This window comes from Perognathus longimembris, chromosome 11 (genome assembly GCF_023159225.1).
Source record: "Perognathus longimembris pacificus isolate PPM17 chromosome 11, ASM2315922v1, whole genome shotgun sequence".
Lineage (NCBI taxonomy): Eukaryota > Metazoa > Chordata > Mammalia > Rodentia > Heteromyidae > Perognathus > Perognathus longimembris.
The window spans coordinates 23,406,750-23,431,087 of record NC_063171.1 but is presented as its reverse complement, the minus strand read 5'-3'; the positions used below and the strand labels follow the sequence as shown (position 1 = coordinate 23,431,087).

The 24,338-nt window shown below is 34.7% G+C and overlaps 1 protein-coding gene across 4 annotated transcripts in view; it reads left to right on the top strand.

Moving 5' to 3' along the window:
• The window catches only part of Rasal2 (RAS protein activator like 2), a 271,624-nt gene that overhangs the window by 120,496 nt on the left and 126,790 nt on the right, over positions 1 to 24,338 (top strand). For all 4 annotated transcript variants that reach the window (XM_048357801.1, XM_048357799.1, XM_048357800.1 and 1 more), the window contains exon 3: positions 10,320 to 10,443. In XM_048357801.1, the coding sequence (XP_048213758.1) occupies positions 10,320 to 10,443 (124 nt within the window). The remainder of the gene's footprint in view (positions 1 to 10,319; positions 10,444 to 24,338) is intronic.

Here is a 24,338-nt window from a genome sequence, read left to right as displayed (position 1 = left end):
CTTGAGAGGCTGTAAAACCCTTAGGAGGTTGTAAATTCTAGGAGATAAGACCTAGTAGAAGGAGATTAGCTAACTGGAAGTATACTTCTGGAGAGCATAGTAGAACCTCAGCCTCTCTTGTTTCCTGCCTGACAAGCATCCTCCTACCCCAAATTCCTACTCTCACATACTGCCTAACCACATACAGGCCATGTACTCATAGACTGAAACCATAAGCCAAAATAAAACTTCCATCTTTTTAAGTTGATTTAACTTTATAAGTTGATTTAGCTTAGGTATTCCATTGTGATAGAAATCTGATCAACATAGTCTCTACATCCATAGTTTAATGTGTCTGGAGAAAATCTCCCCATCATGCTGACTGGTCTTTAAACTGATGGCTGCAGATGTTATTTGATCCTGTAGTGCAGTCACAGAACATTTTCTTAGTTCAATTACTACTCCATTCTCTTCGACTAGTGCTTCTTAATCTACGTATAATAAAGGATCAGGTTTTTTTTCCCCCCAGCTAAACCCCCTCTAAAATACAGTGAAAGTAATTGTTAAGGAAAAAATATTTTTTTTTGCCAGTCCTGGGGCTTGAACTCAGGGCCTTAGCACTGTCCCTGGCAAGAAATATATTTTTTAAAAGAAAATAACAATATAATCCCGATAGACATGATTTAATGGACATGAAATTAAATAAGTATACTCAGCATAATAAAGGAAAGAAGGAATCTAATTATAACAATTCTATATATATGGAAATAACAATGAGACAAATCCATTAATAACACCAATTATGTTGCTTCTCAACTTTTTTTTCTTGACTTTCATTATTATAGAATAGTAACAGTTTGTAGTATTTTGAACTACACTTTCAAGAAGAAGCACAGTCCAGAATGATTTCTGTGATGTTTTTTCATTCCTTCTTTCTTCATAAATTTCTGATGTCTTCTTTATTATACCTGAGTTAATTTCTTTGCTTATTCCCTTAATGAGAAAATTGAAGAACTTGGAAGAAACATTCTGCGACAGTCCATTACCATTTCTACCCACTGAATTCCTTTCTTTAAAAAGAAAATATTTATTGTCAAAGTATTGTACAGAGGAGTTACCGTTTCATACATAAGGCAGTGAGTACATTTCTTATCCAACTTGTTACCTCCTCCCTCACTTTCCTTCCATCTTCCCCCCTCCCCATTGCCCTGCTCCCCCATGAGTTATACAATTGGTTTAGAGCATATAGTTTTGTAAGTATTGCTGTTGCATTGGTTCATCTTTTATCCTTTGTCTCTCCATTTTGATGTTCCCCTTCCCTTCACTAGTTCTAATAAATGTATATACAATACCCAGGGTACCAAGATCAGTAACAGTGACATTAGGGGTAAAATCCTGGGGAAGAAAGACAAAAGAAAATGGCATAATTTCACATGTTACGTTGAAAATACCGACAATGATAAACCACTTATTTCCATAATTTGGAGTTCATTTCATTTAGCATCATCTTATGTGTTCATATGTATTAGCTGTTGAACTATTGTGATCTTCTGCTAGGATTATCCTAGACATGTACTAATTATTTCCAATGACAGAATTTCTTTCGTTAATTATGGTTCATCTGTTCCCTATCCTACAGTGAACCTCTTTCCTTATACCTTTTTGTCAAGGTCATATCAATAGCAGTTCTCTCCAGTTTCTTAATTCTAAATGTTTTCTCTCTGCCACATCATTCCCATCAACAGTGCTATAATTTTACCCATTTTAGAAACAAACAACCTTGCCCCCACTGTGTTAGATTCATTTCTGCCCTTGTTTTTCTCTTCTTTTTAGAAAAAAGTGATTAAAGTTTCTAAACTTTTTGACTCAATTCCTATCTTGTCATTCATTCATTTTGTCACTACCACTCCCCCAACCTCCCTCTAAGATCTTACTATGTTGCCTGGGACTCCTCTATAGCTTCTTCTCTCCTACTATGCCAGTCAGACGGATACAACTCGGCAACTATTGCTCTTGTTAAGCTCACCAACGATCCCCAGATTGCTGAATTCAGTGGAAAGCTCTTAGTTCTCTTATTTAATCTGTTAATAACATGTTATTAGGTTGATCATTCATTCCTTTTCCTAAAATAACCTTCATTAGACTTTCTATGTCATGGTAGTGTTTTAGGTTATTTATCCTGCCTGTCTAATAGTTCCCTCAGAGTTTTCTTTACAGATGTTTCTCTAAATCTCCACACAAATACCACACAATTCAGGCTTTGGATCTCATTTCCTTAGGGATTTTACCTAATCCTACAACTTTGGATGTCCTCTAATATTGATGGTCCTTACTTTTATATCTTAAAAGTACACATCTCTCTTCTCTAGAATTAGGTATGTATTTGCCCAATACTCATTTTCTTTTTGTATATACAAGAGCCATCTCCAAAATTCCTGATTCTAAGATCCTAATCTTTATTCCCAAACCTTGTAGAAGTCATCATCCTCTCCAGTAAAGGCAACTTTTTCATTTCATATTTCAGAGTTCCAAAACTTCCCCAACTCTTTTATTTCTAAACATGTTGTTTTCATTACTATTTTTTGAGTATATCAGTCATGGACAGCAGGAACAGGACTGATGTAATTTCCTTTGGCTGTATACAATACTTCTATCCAACATTTCTGGTCTAACTACCTGGTTTATTTATTTTTTTTACTTTACAGCACTTGCCACCTTTTAAAATGTTAAATAATTAGTTATTTTTTAATTAATTTACTTTATTGTTATTATAGAGGTGATATACAGAGGGATTATAATTGTATGAGTCAGGTAATGAGTTATCTCATTTCGTTTATTAGAATATAAGCTTTGGAGAGGCAATCCTAGTCATCTATTTTGTCCAATGATATATACCCCAGAGCTTTGATTTAGCTCATGATATATACTAATAGCTATTACAATATTACTACTGCTGCTGCTGCTGCTACTACTATGCCTACTTCTTCCTTCTCCTCTTATTTTGCCCTTCTTCCCTCCCTTTTTTTTTTTTTTAATTTGAGACATAGTCTCACTCTATAGTCCGGGCTGGCCTCAAACTCTTGATCATTCTATTTCTGCCTCAGATTACAGGTATGTACCACCGCACCCAACATTAAATTCTTAATAAATATTTTAATTGAATGTTACAAAGGCCAAATTACACATTTTGATTGTAGAATGCTTAGTTCTTTAAGCTTGAGAAGAGACCTTTTCTGTCTCTTCTTTCTATGATGAGCTCTATTAGTTAACTTTCTGTTACTAGAACAAGTACTTGAAGTAATCAACATATAAAGAGAAGTTTTATTTTCATTTCTTTTTTTTTTTTTTTGGCCAGTCCTGGGCCTTGGACTCAGGGCCTGAGCACTGTCCCTGGCTTCTTCCCGCTCAAGGCTAGCACTCTGCCACCTGAGCCACAGTGCCCCTTCTGGCCGTTTTCCATATATGTGGTGCTGGGGAATTGAGAGCTTCATGTGTAAGAGGCAAGCACTCTTGCCACTAGGCCATATTCCCAGCCCGAGAAGTTTTATTTTAATTCATTGTTTTAGAGTTGTACTTTTTGCTTTGAGGTTTGTGGTAAAGTAGCATATCATGTCCAGGATGTGTGATAGAGAAAAAGATACACAATTCATGGGTAGGAAGCAAAAGGAAAAGGAAGGGTCCAGGGCCTTTTTCTTCCCTTTAAGTCACACTGAGAATACATTAAAGACCTTCCATCAGGCCCAACATCTTAAAGTTTCTGTTACCTCCCTGTAGCACCATGGGCTAAAGCCCAATCTTTTGACATAAGCATCTTTAGGGGATACTTAATATCCAAAAATTATAACCATTTGTAGTTAGAAGTAAAAGTTCTACAACATTTTTAATGTACTGTTTATAAACTTTTTATATGAATTTTACCTCAAGGATTATTAAAATTATTCTTATACTATAAAATATCTTCCACAGTAAAATATTAAGTGAGGTGGTTTGTAGTATAGAGTGGACAGTAGCTAAAAAGGTTTTTTACAGATAAGAACTCACCAGTCAGAAAATAAGGGAAGAGCTTTATACATCTTGAAAGGAATAGAAAGTGATGAAACATACCTGTTTGGCAAACAGTAAACTGTTGAGTTTCTGCATATAGTTTATATGAGGAAAAGTAGTAGTTGGCAAGAACCCGATAACAAAGAACCTTAAAGGCCATAATAAGGAATTTTGATTTTATTTTGGAAAAGATCCAGAATACAGAAATTATTTATGAGGGCAATAACATCATAGTGATTTACTTTTTCAAACACTAATCTGTGATCCTCACAAAAATAATTGGAAGAGAGTGGAACTAAATAGATTACTGCAGTGAACCAGGTAGGGATGAGTTTACAAATACAGTTTAATGCCTTAGATAGGGGTTATATTCTATCACTATTAAATAGGAAAAGTTGAATTAAGTCTTTAAAAAATGTGAAGCCCTTGCTGTACCTGCTGTTTGATAAGTTTAATATTCTGTCATTTTATTATAGAAAAGGATTTGAAATTGATTTTCAAAACTAAAGATCAAAATATACTATTAATCTCCTTTTACTTGTACTTAAGGATTATAGGGAATATAACTCTCATACTTAGAATTTCCTATTGAATAATTTAGAACTCCGTGGAAAATAATTTAATGAATTTTCTGCTAAAATGATCTAAAAACGTTGTTTTAAACCCGGTCAACTAATCACAAGTATGTTCATTGCTGTGTTTAAGAGATCTATTTAAGAGGGTTCTATGAGGATTTCAGTTCAATCTTCAGCCAAGCACTGGTGAAGTGTAGGAGGATTATATTAGTCTAGTATCATTCGTATATTAAGTCAGTGTGTGGGATCTTTTAACGTTCTGCCTTAACTCTACATATTTCTTGTCAAAAGAAAATGTATTTGACGGGGGGAAGGGGGCAAGCATACATGGGGAAGAGTGTTAAATACACCAATTACCAATATAGGAATGTAGAAGAAGGGTTGTTCTGGGCAGAATGCTAAAAGAGAACTTTACCAAGAGTGTCACCTTGAGAAATGACTCACTGGTTCAGTAAATTACTTTGTTTGAATTGTGCCAAATAGATACTGCTTATGTGTTGTGAAATATACTTCCTTGCGTGGGTGCAAAAATGGCTATAACTGGCTTGGTGCCAACCCAGTTCAAAGAGGACCTAGAAGGCTATGTGAGTTTCAGATTAACTGGAGTATCTGGAATTGAGGGACATGATAGAGAGGACAAACATGACACAGTACAGAAATACAAAAGAAAGCTGAGTTTTTGAGTTCCTTTTGCCAACAATATGCCAATCAGGATGGTAAATTTCACTCCATTTTTTAATGCAAGTTTTGCTTTTGATATTTGGGATTTTTAGCACTGGCTGCTAGTTGTATGGCAGCAAGGCAGCCAGTGCACTTCAAAAATATTTAGCATGATTAGTCTTGCTTTTGGAGGACAGTATTATATTCAGATACAGTGATGAGAATATGAAACAGTAGTTAGGCTTTGTGCACACAGCTGAAAATGAACTGTTATTTACTCTAGGGGTTACTACCCATGTTATGTTTCATTTCAAACCACTTTCAAGTTATTCAACAGCTATATTATGTATCCCTGCGTGTGCATTTATGCTAGAAGTTGTAAAGAATGAAACACAATTCTTTTCTCTCTCTCCTTCATAACAAATTCAGTGAAGGAACCAACACAGATAATTCAAGTGACATTTATGATTTAACAAGCAAACTTGAGAGTTTAAGAAATCCTTTTATTTTAAAGAACTTTGAACTAAAGTATTTCACTTAGATGTTACTAGCAATGGGGAATTACCAAAGGAAGCTTCATTACAAAGGATATCTGCTCAAACATAGCTAATATGAATAGTAATCTATATAATATTTTGTAAAAGGAAGAGATAAAAAGAAGACAGAGCAGGTGGGAGCCTCATTCCTCAGTTCCAAGAATGAGCTTGGCTTCCCAGTGCCCCTAAATTATCTATGGCCTGGTATTCATGGCCCTAATATATCTTGGTGTTGTGTTTCACTTCTTTCCTTTAAGAACCTCTAACCATGTTCATCGCAGCAAAATCTACCATTGCTAAAATATGGAACCAACCCAGATGCCCCTCAGTTCATGAATGGATTAATGGAATTCTATGCATCTATTAGAGGGAATGACTTAGCCCCATTAGTGAGGAAATGGAAAGACTTGGGAAAAAATCATACCAAGTGAAGTGAGCCAGATCCAAAGAAACATAAACTCCATGGTTTCACTCATTGGAAACAATTAGTACTTGTCTAGGATAACCCTAGTAGAGGAGCACAGAGCTCAGTAGCAATGTACATATGATCACATAAGATGATTCTAAATGAAATGAACTACAGGATTTGGAAATAAGTGGTTTATTTTTGTTGTTGTTGTTTCCAAATTACCATACTAAATCATGCCTTTTTTTTTTTCTTTCTTCCCCATGGTTTTACCACTGATTTCACTGTAACTGACTTTGGTACACTGGATATTATATGTGTGTTTATTGGAACTAGGGAAGGGGAACACCAAAATGGAGAGACAAAGGGTAAAGGCGAACCAATGCAACAGCAAGACAGTATGCTGTAAACCAACTGTACTATTCAGGGAAGGGTGGAGGGGGAGGTGGGAGAAAAATGAAGGAAAAGGTAACAAGTTTGATAAGAAATGTACTCACTCCCTTACACATATAACTAACCCCCTGCACATTACTTTGACAATAAAAAAATGTGATAGACAAGAAAAATGATTCTGAGAAAAATGAAAAATTAGATATTTTTGAAGAAGGTATATGGGTATGCATGCATAGTGTATATGTTAATTTTATGTTGTCACTTTACTCTTAAGTTGTTATGCATGCATTAGAATTAATGAAGAAGATCTAGGAACCAGAGATTAAGTTTGATTTTGTTGTTATGACATCTTAGATACCTGAGAAGCAATTTATTCCTTACTGTTTTCCATTTTTCTTCTATAAAATGGAGTGTAATTAAAGTGCTTGATTTGTTTTTTGTTTGTTTGTTTGTTTTTACTGATGCAAAAGTGGACCCAGAAGCCCAGAACAAGACCAAGATTTTTTGTTTTTGTTTTTTACTCTTTGGTTATAGAATCTGGAAGATATATAAATGTTTATGAGTAGTTTGTCAACAACCAAAAATTAAATAGGACAGTCAGAATATAGAAAAACATCTTCAAAGGTTGACTCTTTAACTAAACACAGTTTTTCTGAACCTGAATTTGGTTCATTTGAAGGTAATTAAATTGTAATGTGTCCAATTACAGTGTTAATAAATGTATTTTTAATATTTAGGTTAAGAAGCCATTTATAGCGTTATAAGAATAAAATATTCTCAGCAAATTCAGAATTTAAGTTAGAATATCCCATGTATCCCGAGTCAAAGGTAAAATGACCTAACATCTAAGAACAATATTTTTTTCATAAAAATTATGGTTATTATAAAAGTAATGTACAGAGGGATTACAGTTATATAAACCAGGCAATACATACATTTCTTTTTGGACAGTATTACCCCTTACCTCTCTCTCAGTTTTTCTTCCCATCCCTACTCACAGTTGTATAGTTCACTTTTAACATAATGTCTAGTGAGTGCTGCCTTTATTCACCCTAAAAATGATATTTTGAATAAAACTTCTGATTATATTTTGAATTCCAACAGTAGGAAATGAAGAATCTTCCTTAAAACTTTGAAGAAAGATTTGTGAATGAATTTTAGGCTTAAGAAGCTTGATGAATTTTATTTACTCTCTTCTTAGACGTGCTGGAGACAAAGTATATGGTAAATGGACAGGGCCTTTTAAATATCCATAGGAAGAAATTACCCCCACTTAAAAACACCATAAATAATTATTATCATTTTTCTCTGTGAAGTGTAAACCTTTATTATTTTAGAAAATAGTTATTTTAGATTTACATCAAGAATTATGTTTATTTATATCAAACTATTCTCTCAAGAATCCAAATTATCTGTTTCCTTTTCCTTCTACAGTTAAAGCAAGTAGGGATATATGTTTTCTCTTTTTTAAATAGGTGGGAGTCATATGACATTTTAGTGCTACACTTTTAATTATTTAAGTAGAGATAATATAACTGACATTCTGGAAGGGATGACCTGGGTTACTCTTCATAAACTGCTCATCATGTAGCATACTTTTAGAAGTTTTGTTTGATGCTGTTATGTGGTTTTTGCTTATTTTTAGAAATTTGTTTATCCTAATTCTGCCCAGTTTCTGAAAGTGCAAAGAATAACTATTGTTATGAGAATGAGGAGACATAGGAATATTTGATCGAATAAGGAATTTGACATTTTTTAGTACTTATGGTGATTTTAGACATTTGTTCTTCAATTCTTTTTTTTATTGTCAAAGTGATGAATGTTCTTCAATTCTTATGTAATATCAGTTTCTCATGCTAATGCTTCTCCTTCCCTAGTTATATAGGACTTGGATCCCAGAGGCAAAGCAGAAGTCACATAGTCTTAAACCATTTTAAGTATCCTTCATGACCAGTTCTTTCCCTCATCTGTGAAAGAGAAATAATTATAATGCCTGCTCTTTTACAATGTCACATATATAGTTTTCTTAAACTTACATATACTAAAAATTCAATATTAGTCCATTACAATTGGATTTTTAAAAACAATTCAGAAGCCATAAAAATTAGGAACTATGGGTAATTACTAGCAAACTTTACCAGACTATTTAAGGTCTTTGCAATATAATTCTTCTAATAAAAGTTTTTGCCCATTACTTCCAAACTTAGCATATAAAAACCCATGGTATTTCTTTCTACAGTTTCAGTTATTTGTGGTCAAATGCAGGTTGAAAATATTAAATGACAAATTCTAGAAATAAAAATTTGTAAGTTTAAATTGTGTGTGTAGGGTGTTGAAATGCTATATTATCCTGCATCCATCTGGGATATGAATTATTTTCCATTGCATACAGTATCCATACTAATAATAGTGCTCACTAGTTAGTGAAGTCTTTTCCTTTGTCCACAGTGTCCATGCTAGTATAGTACTCATTAGTTAATCACTTCCTAGTAGCCAACTTGGTTATCAGACTGACTGTGACAGAATCACAGTGCTTATGTTTAAATTACTATGTTACTCAACAATAATCTGAAGAGTAGTGATGTTGGAAATTTGAGTATGCCAAAGAAAAGCTGTAAAATGCTTGTGTTAAATAAAAAGGTGGAAATAAAGCAAGTTAAAACTGAAGAGGATATTAGAGAGAAAAGATATTTGCATAACTTACTACAATATATTGCTATAACTCTTCTATTTTGTGTTTAGTGATTTAAATTTTAACTTAAGTATTTTATCAGTTTGTTTAGGAAAAAAGTTATGGCATACACAGTTTGAAACCTGTGGTTTCAGACATTCATTGGGGGCTTTGGAACATACTTCTCATGGATAAGAGGAAACTAATAAACAAGTAACAATGATAACAAAAAGGAACTTTAAGCCACCCCATTACTCTACAATGATAACTGATAATTATTCTTTTTTTATTTTTTGACCATTTATACAGCTGATTTCACATATGAAAATGACCATTTGATTTATTTCTGAAACTATACTAGGAAAAATATCATTCATGATTATAAGAATAATCTCACCTTGGGAAATTTGCCATTTTATACAGATATTAATGTGCATATCATTACACTTACCCACTGAAATGTGTTTTATTAATTATGTCTTAAATATTTTATTCTAAAATTGAAGAAAAATTGGGTGAATTAATATCTAACAGAATTGCCTTTTCTTTTAGGAGAAGAGTTACTCAGGTTTGAACTGAGGGCTTCTTCTTCCTAGGCAAGTGTTATACTATTTGAGCCATATCTCATGCCCAGAAATTCCTACTAATAAGAGAAAAGTAAGGTTGATTTTTCTTGCTAACCTTCATTTCCATTTAGCTTTCTGAATACTTAGAAGAAATTGGATGTTGTGAACCAGATATAGAAGAACCTTGTGTGGGTGTTTGTTTTCTGATCTCCAGAGTTGGTTCACAACTGGATATGATTTGTACATGCTCATGTAAGCTTTATTTGCATACTTACCTTTCTTGATCTTCCAGTTTTCTTTTTAAAGAAAAGCTTCCTGAAGAGGGTTTGTACTACCTTGCTATTGTCTATACTTGATTTCTACATTTTTCCTCCTTTACTCTGCTCAATTCATACTCTTACCTTTGTTAACTAAAAACATTATTTATACAAGAGAAAGTTATGGCTAATTTACTATTAAGCTTCATTTCTTTAATTTTTGACCAACTAGATACCTGGGGAAGGACAGGAACAACAGACAGATTCCACCAAAGGGCGATGCCTGAGGAGAACTGTCAGCGTCCCTTCCGAGGGTCAGTTTCCTGAATACCCACCAGAGGGCACCGCAAAACTGGGTAAGATAATGAAATAAAGTTTCTGGATTTTACTGGATAGCTTATGGACTTGTTGCTGTTACAGTAAAATAAAACATCCTGTGTTTCCTGTTAAGTAAGTGCTGAATTGAATAGTATGTTGACTCAGAATTAGAGGTCATCAAAGAGTTCTGTTCTTTACAACCAGGTGACAATAAAGTTGCCTTTACAGAGACAGAACTTATAAGAGTGCTAGCTTATAAGGTAGAATGCAGTCCTAATCAAATTGTCATAAAAATGTTATTTTTGTGTTTACTTTTTGCTCTTGATTTTGAAAGAGTACTGGCAATATTATTGAAGCACTGCATTTATAGGGGAGTAAGTAGAGGAACTTAGTATGAAAGAGTTTGGGTATATCGTGTACACTTAGCTTTTACGGTTGTTGTTTTGTAAACGGAATGTCAGCCTCATTTAACTAAGATAATTTTGCATGTTCTATATAAACTCTTCAGAACCATGGTTGAAATAGAAGACAAAAAGGAAAAATCTTTCCCATTTCAGATTGGGGATGTCATTCTGTTGCCTTACACTCATAAGGTTCTGAATTTGATCCCTAGCATCCCATAAAAGAATCCCCCCCAAAAAATCCCAAACCTCATTTCAATTCATATGTTCTAAAGGAAACTGAGGTCAAATAAAAAGTGCACCAAATGTATTCTGTTTAGTGTTTTTTTTTAATTTTTAAAAATTGGTATTAAACTAGCAAGATATTTTTAAGGATTATACAATTTAAAATAGTGAAGGAATGTGTAAAGGTAGGTACTGCTTCAGGACTTTGCATTTTTATATATGTACTTAGTGGCTTGTAGACCTTTAGTCGTAGACACTTGGTTTGTTGACATTCATTTGTTGTCTCTGTAGTAGTGATTGTGTATGATTCAGTGAGTTTGCTTCTGTTTTCTGAAATAAGAGTTCGGGTTTTTAAATTTGTGAATTTATTTTTGTCTTTTCATTTTCTTAAGAAGCTGAAAACTCTTATTAGGAATTTGAATCTTTTTTCCTTCTCCCTTATTATCCTGTAACAGTTGTTTTTCTAGAAATTAGCCAGATTAGCATGTAATTTCTCCAAGGGCTTTTGAGAAGTCATATGGCCCTGACATCTTAATTTTCATTGCGCCTCTGATGTGTATTGAAACCAGTTAGGTATGTGCTTAAGTTATATTGAAAACCTATGTAGGTGTAACCATTTTATAGTCCATTAATATTTCATACACTGATATTTCATATGCTTTGAACTTAGTGTCACATTTCAGTTCCTTTGCTTTTGTTACATCTAATTTTACATTGATAACCATCTTTGTCACTTCTCTAGCAAACTTGGCATATTCAAGTTTTCACCCACAAAAGTCACTGGTTTTGAAGACGTATAGTGGTAGTATGAAAAATCATTGCATTGTTATAGAACAGAGACTGTATAGTAAATTATTAAGTATCTGCAGTGTTCCAGATATTGGTCTCAAAGACAAACTAAGACAAGGAACAAAAGTATCTGAACTATGGGCTGGGGATATAGCCTAGTGGCAAGAGCGCTTGCCTCGTATACATGAAGCCCTGGGTTCGATTCCCCAGCACCACATATATAGAAAATGGCCAGAAGTGGCACTGTGACTCAAGTGGCAGAGTGCTAGCCTTGAGCAAAAAGAAGCCAGGGACAGTGCTCAGGCCCTGAGTCCAAGGCCCAGGACTGGCAAAAAAAAAAAACAACAAAAAAAAAGTATCTGAACTAGAACTTCCTTTGTTTTTGTCTTTGGCAAGCTTGGTAGCCATTTTGACTCATGACAATTCATGGCTCATTTTCAGAGTGGTTGTCCTAGATCAGCATATAAAACTATCAGAGGGAGAAAAGAGGAGCCATTCTTCTTTCTATGCCAATTTAATCTTGAATTAGATCATTATTCTATTGTTTTATTTTTATCTCCTAGTGATTTGCCTCCTAATGATTTCTCTTTAGGAAAATCAGTCTCAAATAGTTCATGGGGTAAGTGTTATATAGTACCATTTTATGCCAGTCCCTAAGAACGAAAAAGGCATAAGATAACTGCCTTCAGTAGATGTTTAAAATTAATTATTCTATTTGTGCATGTGCCATCCTGGGGCTTGAACTTGGGGCCTGGACATTGTTCCTGAGCCTTTTTTTCCTCAAGGCTGGCATTCTGCCACTTGAGCCACAGCTTCACATTAGCTTTTTTGGTAGCTAATTGGCGATAAGAGTCTTACAGGCTTTACTGGCTTTAAATCACAGTCCTCAGATCTCAGTCTCCTGAATAGCTAGGATTACAGACATGAGCCACCAGCTCCTGGCTACTTTTAGTAGATTTTTATAAACTTTATCTAGCTCAAATAATGATGAATGTATATAGAAATAAAAATGTTAGTATCCTCAACTCAATTACATTTCTACTGATACTTCTATATACTAATGAATGGGAAATAAAAAATCTAAATATATATTTACTATAACACTACTAGTGGCTAGAGATAAAGATTTCTAATAAGGAATATGAATGACTTCTACATAAAAAATAATTGAGGAAAATAAAAATGATCTAAATAAATAGATTATAGAATGATCATACATTAGAAGACAATATTTCAGCTCCCATAGCAAGTTGATTCTAAAATTTCTCTAGAAATTTCACACAGCATTAATAAGTAAGGTGGCAAAAACAAGAAGAGAAGAGTTACTCAACTATTACCAAGGTCTCTTTTAAAAGTACAATATGATAGAGATAGAATAATAGACAAATAGACTCATGAAATAGAATGGAGAGCCCTGAGATGGTTCCATATAGGTCAGGTTTGACAAAGCAGGGGTAGTGGGGAAAAATGTCTTTTCAGTCATTGGTATTGTCAGATATATATGTTTATGAGGAATAGACCAGGGGTCTTGACCTCTGTCTTACTATGCAAAGTCAGTTCTAAACATTTGGTAGATATAAAGAGAAGTAAAACAATAAAGTCTCCAGAAGTAATATTGACAATATTCCCTTATACTTGATAAAGATTTCTTTAAAAAATATAAAAACACTATGTAGTCATATGTTTCACCCATCACCAAACATTTTCCAATGGGAATAATAGATAAATGTGACCATATTAACATTAAGAATTCTGTTCATCAACATACCATTAGCAAAGTAAAATGATGAAAATATAGAAGGAAAATATGCTCACAACACTTGTATTAAACTAAGAGCATTTATGTATTATTATGTATATTTATTTATATAAACACTTCCAAATAGAAAAATTGAAAAGAAATTCCACTGAATAATGTTCCAAAGTATAGAAACTACATGCTATATGATTCTACTTATTATAAGTAGCTCTAAATAGCCAAAGTAGTTATGGTGTTAATGTTAGAATAATGGTTAGTTTTGAGAAGAGTCTGGAATGGTAATAAATGGGGGGGGGGCGGAATATGGTATAGGTCTTCATAAGGGCTTTGACTTACTCTTTCAGATAATTTCTATACTGAGAATAAGGATGAAGGAATAGGAGTTCAGGACCAATTTGAATGCTTACAATAATCTAGGCAAGAGGTAAGAACTTTGGCTAGAATTTACTTCTCCCTAGGATAGTTCTCAGACTCATGAATTCAGTCTATAGATTATTCAAGATGCTAAAATTGACCTGGGTTTTAATTCACTGAATTCTTTTTTATTGAAATACATTATTTTCTAAAGCTCATGAACATTATGTCTTTCTATTGGTTACTTTTTCATTGCTGTGACAAAGTATTGAACAGAATAACTTAAAGAAGATATAACCAGGAATAATGAACCTGAAAACTGTTTTGTTGGATAGTTTTGGCTTTTCTTTAGAGCTGATCCAAAACTTTGGCAAAGTTGCAGGACATAAAATAAACCTTCAAAAATCAACGGCCTTTCTCTATGCTAACGACCCAAAGACCGAGGCTGAAATCAGGAAAGCAACTCCTTTTGCAACAACCCCCAAAAACATAAAATACCTGGGAATAACCTTAACCAAAGAAGTGAAAGACCTCTTGATGAGAACTTTAACAGCTTGAAAAATGAAATTAAGTCAGAACTACGGAAATGGAAAAACCTCCCATGCTCCTGGATTGGGAGGATTAATATAATCAAAATGGCAATATTGCCAAAGGCTATCGACAAATTCAATGCAATACCCATTAATATCCCAACACCATTCTTTAATGAAATAGAGGAAGCAATCCAGAAATTCATATGGAACAATAAAAGACCTAGAATAGCAAAAACAATCCTAAGCAGAAAGAACAGTGCTGGAGGAATTACAATACCCAACTTCAAGCTGTATTATAAAGCTATAGTAATAAAAACAGCTTGGTATTGGCACCGGAATAGGCCTGAAGACCAATGGAACAGAATTGAAGACCCAGAAATGAACCCACAGAACTACGCCTACTTAATCTTTGATAAAGGAGCTAAAACAATAGTATGGAAGAAAGATAGCCTCTTTAACAAGTGGTGCTGGCAAAACTGGCTCAACACATGCAACAAACTAAAACTAGATCCTTATATATCACCCTGCACCAAAATCAATTCCAAATGGATTAAAGACCTGGAAATCAAAACAGACACCCTGAAAACACTAAGGAAGGAGTAGGAGAAACACTTGGGCTCCTTGGCGCAGGACGGAACTTCCTTAACAAAGACCCAGAAAGGGTACAAATCAAAGAAAGGTTGGACAAATGGGACTGCATCAAACTGCAGAGCTTCTGCATGGCAAAGGACATAGCTCGCAAGATAAACAGAAAGCCCACAGACTGGGAGAAGATCTTTACTGGACATTCAACAGACAAAGGCCTCATCTCTAAAATATATGCAGAACTAAAAAAATTGCCTTTTTCCAAAACAAAACCGCAAAGAACCAATAGCCCCCTCATCAAGTGGGCTAAAGACTTACAAAGAGACTTCTCTGATGAGGAAATGAGAATGGCCAAGAGACATATGAAAAAATGCTCTACATCACTGGCCATAAAAGAAATGCAAATCAAAACAACATTGAGATTCCATCTCACCCCAGTAAGAATGTCCTATATCAAGAAAACTAACAATAACAATTGTTGGAGGGGATGTGGCCAAAAGGGAACCCTACTTCATTGTTGGTGGGAATGTAAACTGGTTCAGCCACTCTGGCAAGCAGTATGGAGATTCCTCAGAAGGCTAAATATACAACTCCCCTATGACCCAGCAACCCCACTTTTGGGTATCTATCCAAAAGACCACAAACAAAATCACAGTAATGTCACCAGCACAACAATGTTCATCGCAGCACAATTTGTCATAGCGAGAATCTGGAACCAGCCCAGATGCCCCTCAGTAGACGAATGGATCAGGAAAATGTGGTACATATACACAATGGAATTTTATGCCTCTATCAGAAAGAATGACATTGTCCCATTTGTAAGGAAATGGAAGGACTTGGAAAAAATTATACTAAGTGAAGTGAGCCAGACCCAAAGAAACATGGACTCTATGGTCTCCCTTATTGGGAATAATTAGTACAGGTTTAGGCAACTCATAGCAGAGCATCACAAGACCCAATAGCTATACCCTTATGAACACATAAGATGATGCTAAGTGAAATGAACTCCATGTTATGGAAACAGTTGTAACTACTTTCAACGTCCTATGTGTATCTGTAGCTTCTATTATTGATGATGTTCTTGTATCACCTTCCTGTGGTTGTACCTATACTATCTCTGTAATCTTATCTGAGTATGTTGGCAACCGTATATACTGGTATTGGAAGTAGGAAATTGAAAGGGAATACCAAATTTGAGAGACACAGGGTAAAAAAAAAGAGAAACAACTACAAAAGCAATACTTGCAAAACTGTTTGGTGTAAGTGAACTGAACCTCCGTGGGGGGGGGGGGAGGGAAAGGGGGAGGAGGGAGGGGAGTATGAGGGACAAGGTAACAAACTGTACAAGAAATATATCCGGTGCCTAACGTATGAAACTGTAACTTTTCTGTACATCAGTTTGATAATAAAAATTTGAAAAAAAAAAACCATGAGCAAATATATAATTGTTCTTTGAAATCTGATTACATATAGAACTAGATTAAAATATATAAAAACATATAATACATATATACTGTAATCTATAAACAAAATATATAGTATATAAATAAATGTTATGTGTTATGCTATATATATTACATATATTAACATACAATATACATATAAATATACATATTTATATATAAATAAATATTATTATTCTGGAAAAATAAGCTATGGTCCGAAATAAAATAGCCATTAGAATCAGTTCTGTTGTAATGTAACATTTAATCCTAAAAAAACATTGTACAGATTTGCATAGCAAAAATCATAGTTCATAGAGAAAATGAGATTAGGAGCACTATTCTAAAAAACTTAGCCAGTGACATAAAAAATGATGGAACTCCTAGCTACTCAATATTTAGATTACTTTTAATGTATGCATTTATTTAGATCAAAAAGTTTGACGGGGCTGGGGATATAGCCTAGTGGCAAGAGTGCCTGCCTTGGATACACGAGGCCCTAGGTTCGATTCCCCAGCACCACATATACAGAAAACGGCCAGAAGTGGCGCTGTGGCTCAAGTGGCAGAGTGCTAGCCTTGAGCGGGAAGAAGCCAGGGACAGTGCTCAGGCCCTGAGTCCAAGGCCCAGGACTGGCCAAAAAAAAAAATAGTTTGAGATCAGTCTGGCAAAAGTTAGCAAGAGCCCTTTCTCATCCAGTAAGCTGGGCATGATCATATACAACTGTGATACCAGTTATATAGGAGGTGGAAATAGAAAGATGGAAGGTTCAGAATGGTCTAGACAAAAACATGAGAGTCCTTTAGAAAAACAACTAAAGCAAAAAGGACTGAGAACTTACCTCAAGAGGTAGGATGCCTGCCTTACAATTACATGTTCCTGAGTTAAACCTTAGTTCTGTCAAAACAAGACAAACCAAAACTGGGTTTAAAAAATATGCTTCAATAACTGTATCACTTTACCTTTCAGAACTCCTAAAATTTGTGTTAGTGGGCATCAGAATAGTTTGTAAGTTTATTGTAGAATGGTAGAAGGAGGATTATTTAAAAATCAGAACATTATTATATCAAATATGTTTAGGTGTTTGCACATGCAGTGAATTGAGCCACCTAGTAGGTATTTGATATAAATGTGTGTATCAGTGTTTTCTGTAGTCGACTTGGCTTAGTTCTATTGGATGCACTTTTCTTTGTTCACCTAGTGTTTATCATTGATTAAGTTATTTATAAGCACTACAAAAGCTGTGTTATGTGCAAACATTGTGATGGAACACTCACATTTCAAAGCATGCAGGTAACAGAACCAGTATTACTACCAACTTGTTCTAATCATGTTTACCCATTAGAAAGAAGAGGCTTTCCAAATTTTCTTTTATCTTTTTTTTCTTACTGTAAAAGTGATGTACAGAGAGGTTACCATTTCATACGTTATGCACTGGGTACAGTTCTTGTACTGTTTATTACCTCTTCTCATAGTACATTAGAGATTCTTCTCCCAGGTTGACTCCTAGAGGTGTCTTTTATTAAACTGTCATGTAGTTTGTAGTTGTTTCATGATTTTTCCAGCAGATGGCAGTAAAGTGGCTTAAATAAAGGATTATCTTTCTTTCTTTATTAAGCAATTCATTGTTTAAATTTAATTCTGTTCTCATGTTTTAAAACTGTTCAGATCCTAAAGGCTCCTATTCAGTTCTTTGAAAATTGCTAATTATGTATCATTCCTGAAAATGTTTCCAACATCATTTCATGTTTCTCACCTGGTCACATATGAGCTCAAGGATGACAATGGAAAACAAGTTTTATAGCCATGTAAATTCTACACATGTAACTATAAAGATGAATATAAAACATTTTCTACTTTATAAACTTCTGCTAGGGTTCTGAGGTTTAAAACCCCAATGAACACATGGAATTTTCCCTCTGTACATGGCCTTTATATTAAACAAAGGATTATCTTTCTAAATCACACACAGCTCATTCGTACAGGCTCTCATCATGATTTGCAGAAGATAAGATAAAGGCATTTTCAGACAGGAAGCACTTTAAAAAGATTACTTCTTACACATAATTTCTCCAGGATCTAATGAAAATGCTACTCTATGAATGAGGACCCAGGTCTGGCACAGGGGAGAGACATGGGGAATCCTTAGGAGAAAGTTTCTAGAGAGAACCAGTAAAACAGCTGTAGATCAGAAATCAATTCAAAATGGAGCAGCTCAGGGCTGGGAATATGGCCTACTGGCAAGAGTGCTTGCCTCGTATACATGAGGCCCTGGGTTCGATTCCTCAGCACCACATATACAGAAAATGGCCAGAAGTGGCGCTGTGGCTCAAGTGGCAGAGTGCTAGCCTTGAGCAAAAAAGAAGCCAGGGTCAGTGCTCAGGCCCTGAGTTCACGGCCTAGGACTCGCCAAAAAAAAAAAAAAAAAAAAAAAAAAAAAAAAAAAGGAACAGCTCAGAAGATTTTGGTAAGGAATTCACTTAAGAAGACAAAATTGATAGAATAACTGAGAACATATAAGCAAAAAGAGGGAGATATGAGTTAAATTAATAATAAGCATGCAGAAATCTAAGCAAATGAATGATCAGCCATTACAAGAGGAAAAAAAAGTAGTTCAGAATATGGAAGAGGCTTCTATAGTACTTTCTGCTTATTAGGCACATTATTTATATGAACTTAAAAATGTATTCTAAAGGTGATGTACAGAGTATATTTCCTTTGGAATAGTGGCAACCCCTCCCTTGTTCTCTCACAGTTTTTCCCCTCCTGATTTTCCTTCCCCTAGAGATGTATAGTTCATTTCCATCATAGTGGCTAGTGGGTTTTAGTGCTGAATTGATTCACCCTTTGTTCCACCGTTTCTGTACAAGACAGAGGGTACAGAAATAAAAAACGGGGACAGAGGGAATAAATGAAAGAAAAAAGGAAAAAAGAAGAAAATAAAGAACTGAAAACAATATATTTTTTTAAAAACCCTCTTACTTGAATTCCATTTCTTGGAGTTCATTTCAATAAGCATCATTTTATATGATTATATGCACATAGCTATTGAGCCCTTGTGATCCTCTCTCCTAAAATTATTCTCCTTTGTTCTCACTATGTGATGTTTAGAGTGCTGTTTAATTAATCATGCCCAGGTGTAATTTATTTGTCTTTACTATCCATTGGATTTAGTTGTAGATGTATAGGCACATTCTAGTTATTACAAATTAGGGAAACCATGCAGTCGGTCTATGTTTCTTTGGGTCTAGCTTACTTCACTTAGCATAATTTTTTTAAGTCTTTAAATTTTCTTACAAATGAGGCAATGTTGTTCTTTCTGATGGAAGTGTAGAATTGCATTGTGAATATATACCACATTTTCTTGATCTATTCGTCCACTGAAGAGCATCTAGGTTGATTCCATATCTTGGCTATGGTAAACAATGCTGAAAAAGGAAATTAAAGCAGACTTAAGGAAGTGGGAAAACCTCCCATGCCCCTGGATAGGAAGGATTAGCATCATGAAAATGTCAGTACTGCCAAAAGCTATCTACAAATTATTGCAATACCCATCAAAATCCCAACAACATTCTTCAAAGATGTAGAAGAAGTAATCCAAAAATTCATATGGAATAATAGAAGACCCTGGATAGCAAAAACAATCCTTATCAGAAAGAACAGTGCTGGAAGAATATCAATACCAACTTTCAAACTTCTATTACAAACCTGTAGTAATAAAAATAGGTTGGCATAAGAATAGGCCTGAGGACCAAAGGAATAGAATAGAAGACCCCAAAATGAACCCACAGACTTATAGCCATCTAATATTTGATAAGGGAGCCAAAAACACAGGATGAAAGACAGTCTTGTCAATAAATGGTGCTGGTAGAATTGGCTATACCCATGCAGAAAGCTGAAGCTAGATCCTTACATATCACCCTGCACCAGAATCAACTCCAAATGGATCAAAGTACATGAACTTTTAACCCTCATATACAGATGCTAGATACTATCATTGATGCAGTTTAATGAACTAGGAACCGGAGAAACAGAGAGGCAAAGTACTAACTAAATCAGGCTTATCCCAAATCCTGGCACTTAAGTGATTCTTTCACCTCAGCTTCCTAAGTAGCAATGACTATAGGTAGCAACTATCACACACATCTTAGAAGCAGCAGCATTCTTGATGCTAGAAAGTCTTATTGAATTAGAATCTTAAGCTTTCAGAAAACCATTCATATAGTAGTTAGAATGCAATTAATAGCAACAGAAGATCAATAACTTTGTATGGGCATGTGTGTGTTATAGCAAATGCAAAGGAACACTTACCTGGAACCATCAGAAACTTTATTCCCTGCAGCCTTTTGAGGAAGTATAGCTTTGCCTGTTCCTTATTTTGGGCTATTGGCCTCCAAAATTTTATGAAAATAAATGTGTTCACTGTTAAACCACTCATTTGTGATAATTTGTTATGGAAATCCTAGAAAACTAATATACCTTGTTATTTTTCCAGTGAATATAATACATTCTTAGATAATTGATATACTATGTCATACTTAATTTTTGTCATATTTTTAAGAAGAAAGTACTGTGAATTTGCTATCGGTTGTAAATCTCTGCTTCTTCTTAGTATCACTGTCATCTCAAATTTCTCTTTATCTATTTTAAAAATAGTCAAGCACTGGAAGCTTACATCTATAGTCCTAACTGCTTAGGAAGCTGAAATTCTATGTCAAATTTACTAGCAAAATGCTGGAATGGAGGCATAGCTCAGCTGGTAGAATGCTAGCTGTGAGTGAAAACAACAACAATAACAAAAAGCAAGCAAGAGCCCAAAGCTCTTAAGTTCAAACCCTAGTACTGGAACAAACTACAAAATAAACAATAGTTGTGAAGAAACCACAGTGATAAAATAGTGACACTTACACCATGGTCTGGATGTGCATTATCCTATTTTTCCTGGCAGCACTTCTGTGAAACAAATGCTGTTAGTATCCTTGTCTTATAAATAAGAGTACTGATGTTAAATAAGTGGCAGAACTGGAATTCAAACTCAAGTCTGTATGATTTCAACTTCAATTTATTATTGAGCTTCTTACTTCTTTATGCAAGTAACAATTACTCATAGGTTATTTTTGGCTTAAGAATGATTTATAAAATAATAACAGGCAACTGTGATACTGCTTGTCTTCTCTTCTTTCCAACTAGATTTTGTTCCCTTATTCAAAGCCCTTCTAGTGACTAACTTTAGCAAATTCCCTTGCTCTGAGAAGTCTGTCCCATCTTTCACTAAATATAGTTTTTTAAAGATTCATTAATGTGCTATACATTATACTGGCCTGTGTAATCAAGGCAATCAAAATAGCTAACAGTAAAACAAAACAAAAAGGCCCTGCATTCCAGTAGGAGTAGACTCGCAAAAATAAACTTTAGAGTATGTCATATGGTGAGAAACTCAGTTGGGGAAAAAAAAAGGTGTGGTGGGAAGAGAAAAATCTAGGAAGTATTTCAGTAGAGGAGAAGAACGGGAGAAATATCACTTTCTGCATGCTAGAATGGGAAAGCACACTAAGGGACATTTGGTTAAGACCTGAAAAAACATGTCCCCAAACTGATGGTTTTGACTTCCAAAGCCTCTTTTTGTGCTGGTCCTGGGTCTTAACTCAAGGCCTGGGAACTGCCTCTGAGCTTTTTGCTCAAGGCTAGTCCTCTACCACTTGAGCCATAGCTCTACTTCTAGGTGTGTGTGTGTGTGTGTGTGTGTGTGTGTGTGTGTGTGTGTGTCTGTCTGTCTGTCTGTCTGTCTCTGTGTCTCTGTGTGTCAGTGTGTGTGTCTCTGTCTGTGTGTCTGTGTGTGATTAATTGTAGATAAACATCTCATAGACTTTCCTGCTCAGGCTGGCTGGGAACTGTGATCTTCAAATTTCAGCCTTCCAAGTAGTTAGGATTACTGGTATGAACCACGGGTGTGCTATTCTTTAAATGGTAGTTTCTCTCCCTTTCAGGTTTTACTTGTTTTTTTGAAAGAAAATTATCTTGAGTTCCATACAGCCAATCTATAAATAATTTAAAACCTCCATTCACTTTTTAAGTAAGGTACTGCAATTTTAAGACTTTCTTCAGAATATTTTATATAGCTTAATAGATTTTAACAAATGTTCAAGATGTCCTGTCTTTGTTGATAATAAGACTTTTTATTAAAAATGTGGAGGAAATAGAAATGAAATCAGAAATCAGTATATAACAAAAATTAATTTGATTAAAATTTAGCATCCTTTCTTCACTGCTTCACATATGCATCTCACTATCAAAACAGGAAAACTTATACTTAGATTTAGCGATATGTAGGTTAGGGTTAGCACATATATTATATATTCAACATTTGTGGTTGTCTATATTGCTGACTAAATTATACAATCAGCCATTTTGAGTGGGAGGCAATAAATACTGTAAAATACTAAAGGTGGTGGATTAGCTTATTACAGTGCCATGTTATTACTGGATCATTAACAGATGACTAATAAGCTCTGTGTAGGTTTTTCCTTATAAGTGTTGGTTGGATAAGTGTACAAGATTAGAGTAATAATTATTAATTAGACCATAATACTAGGAGGACATAAGTGATGAATTATTTTGTTTTAATTTCTCACTTGGAATATATATTGAAGATTCTGCAAAGTACTACTATAACTACGTAACTGAAAATTATTTCACCGAAGATTGCATCTTTGCATTTTCTTGGGTGATTTACAATGTCATTATTTATTACTCTCATAGGAGAATACTTTGGGGGAAAGTTAACAGATTCTTTTCACATGGTGGCCTTTACTGTAGTTAGTATATTAAAAGTGTTCTCTGTTAAAAGAAATAAACATCTGGGTGCTGGTGGCACACACCTGTAATCCTAGCTGTTCAGGAGACTAAGATCTGAGGATTGGAAAGGTTATCTCCAGTTAAACACCTATAAGCCAGAAGTGGAGCTGTGGCTCAAAGTGATAGAGGGCTAGCCATGAGCATAAAAGCTCAGGCACAGAGCCCCAGCCCTGAGTTCAAGTCCCACAACCAACAAAAATAGAAAAATAAACATTTCTGTAAATGAAAGAAAAGGAAAAAGATGTCAGAAAATCAAAAATGACAACAGTCTGTCAGTGCTAGTGAATGCAAAAAAACCTTAACAAGTATAGCAAACAGCTCAGTGATAAGAAATTAAATTGTTCTGATTTTCCTTTTTCACTGATAGCTCCACTCCTCGAATATTACTTTCATTTTTCTTACTCAACAAAAGTTTGTTTAGTTGTTTGGGTCAAGTACTGTTCTAAGCACTTTGCAAATATTTACTTATGTAACTTTAAGGTTATACTACTGTTACCCTCGTTTGTTAATACTTAATGAAACTGACATAATGCTTATCCAAGATTTCACAAAAGATAAATACCACAGCTGACAGGGAAACCTAGGATTTGGGCCCTAGGATCCATCATCTTATTCATTGTGCTCTTCACGTACTAGTAATACCTTAGAATTAGATTCCTTGTCCCATATTTGTGTTTATTTTATTTATTTTTTAAAATTTTATTGTCAAACTGATGTACAGAGAGGTTACAGTTTCATACGTTAGGCATTGGATACATTTCTTGTACTGTTTGTTACCTCCTCCCTCATTCCCCCCTCCCCTCCTCTCCCCCTTTCCCTTCCCCACCCCCTGTGAGTTGTTCAGTTCATTTACACCCAAGAGTTTTGCAAGTATTGCTTTTGTAGTTGTTTGTCTTTTTTACCCTGTGTCTCTCGATTTTGGTATTCCCTTTCAGTTTCCTAGTTCTAATACCAGTATACATGGTTTCCAATGTACTCAGATAAGATACA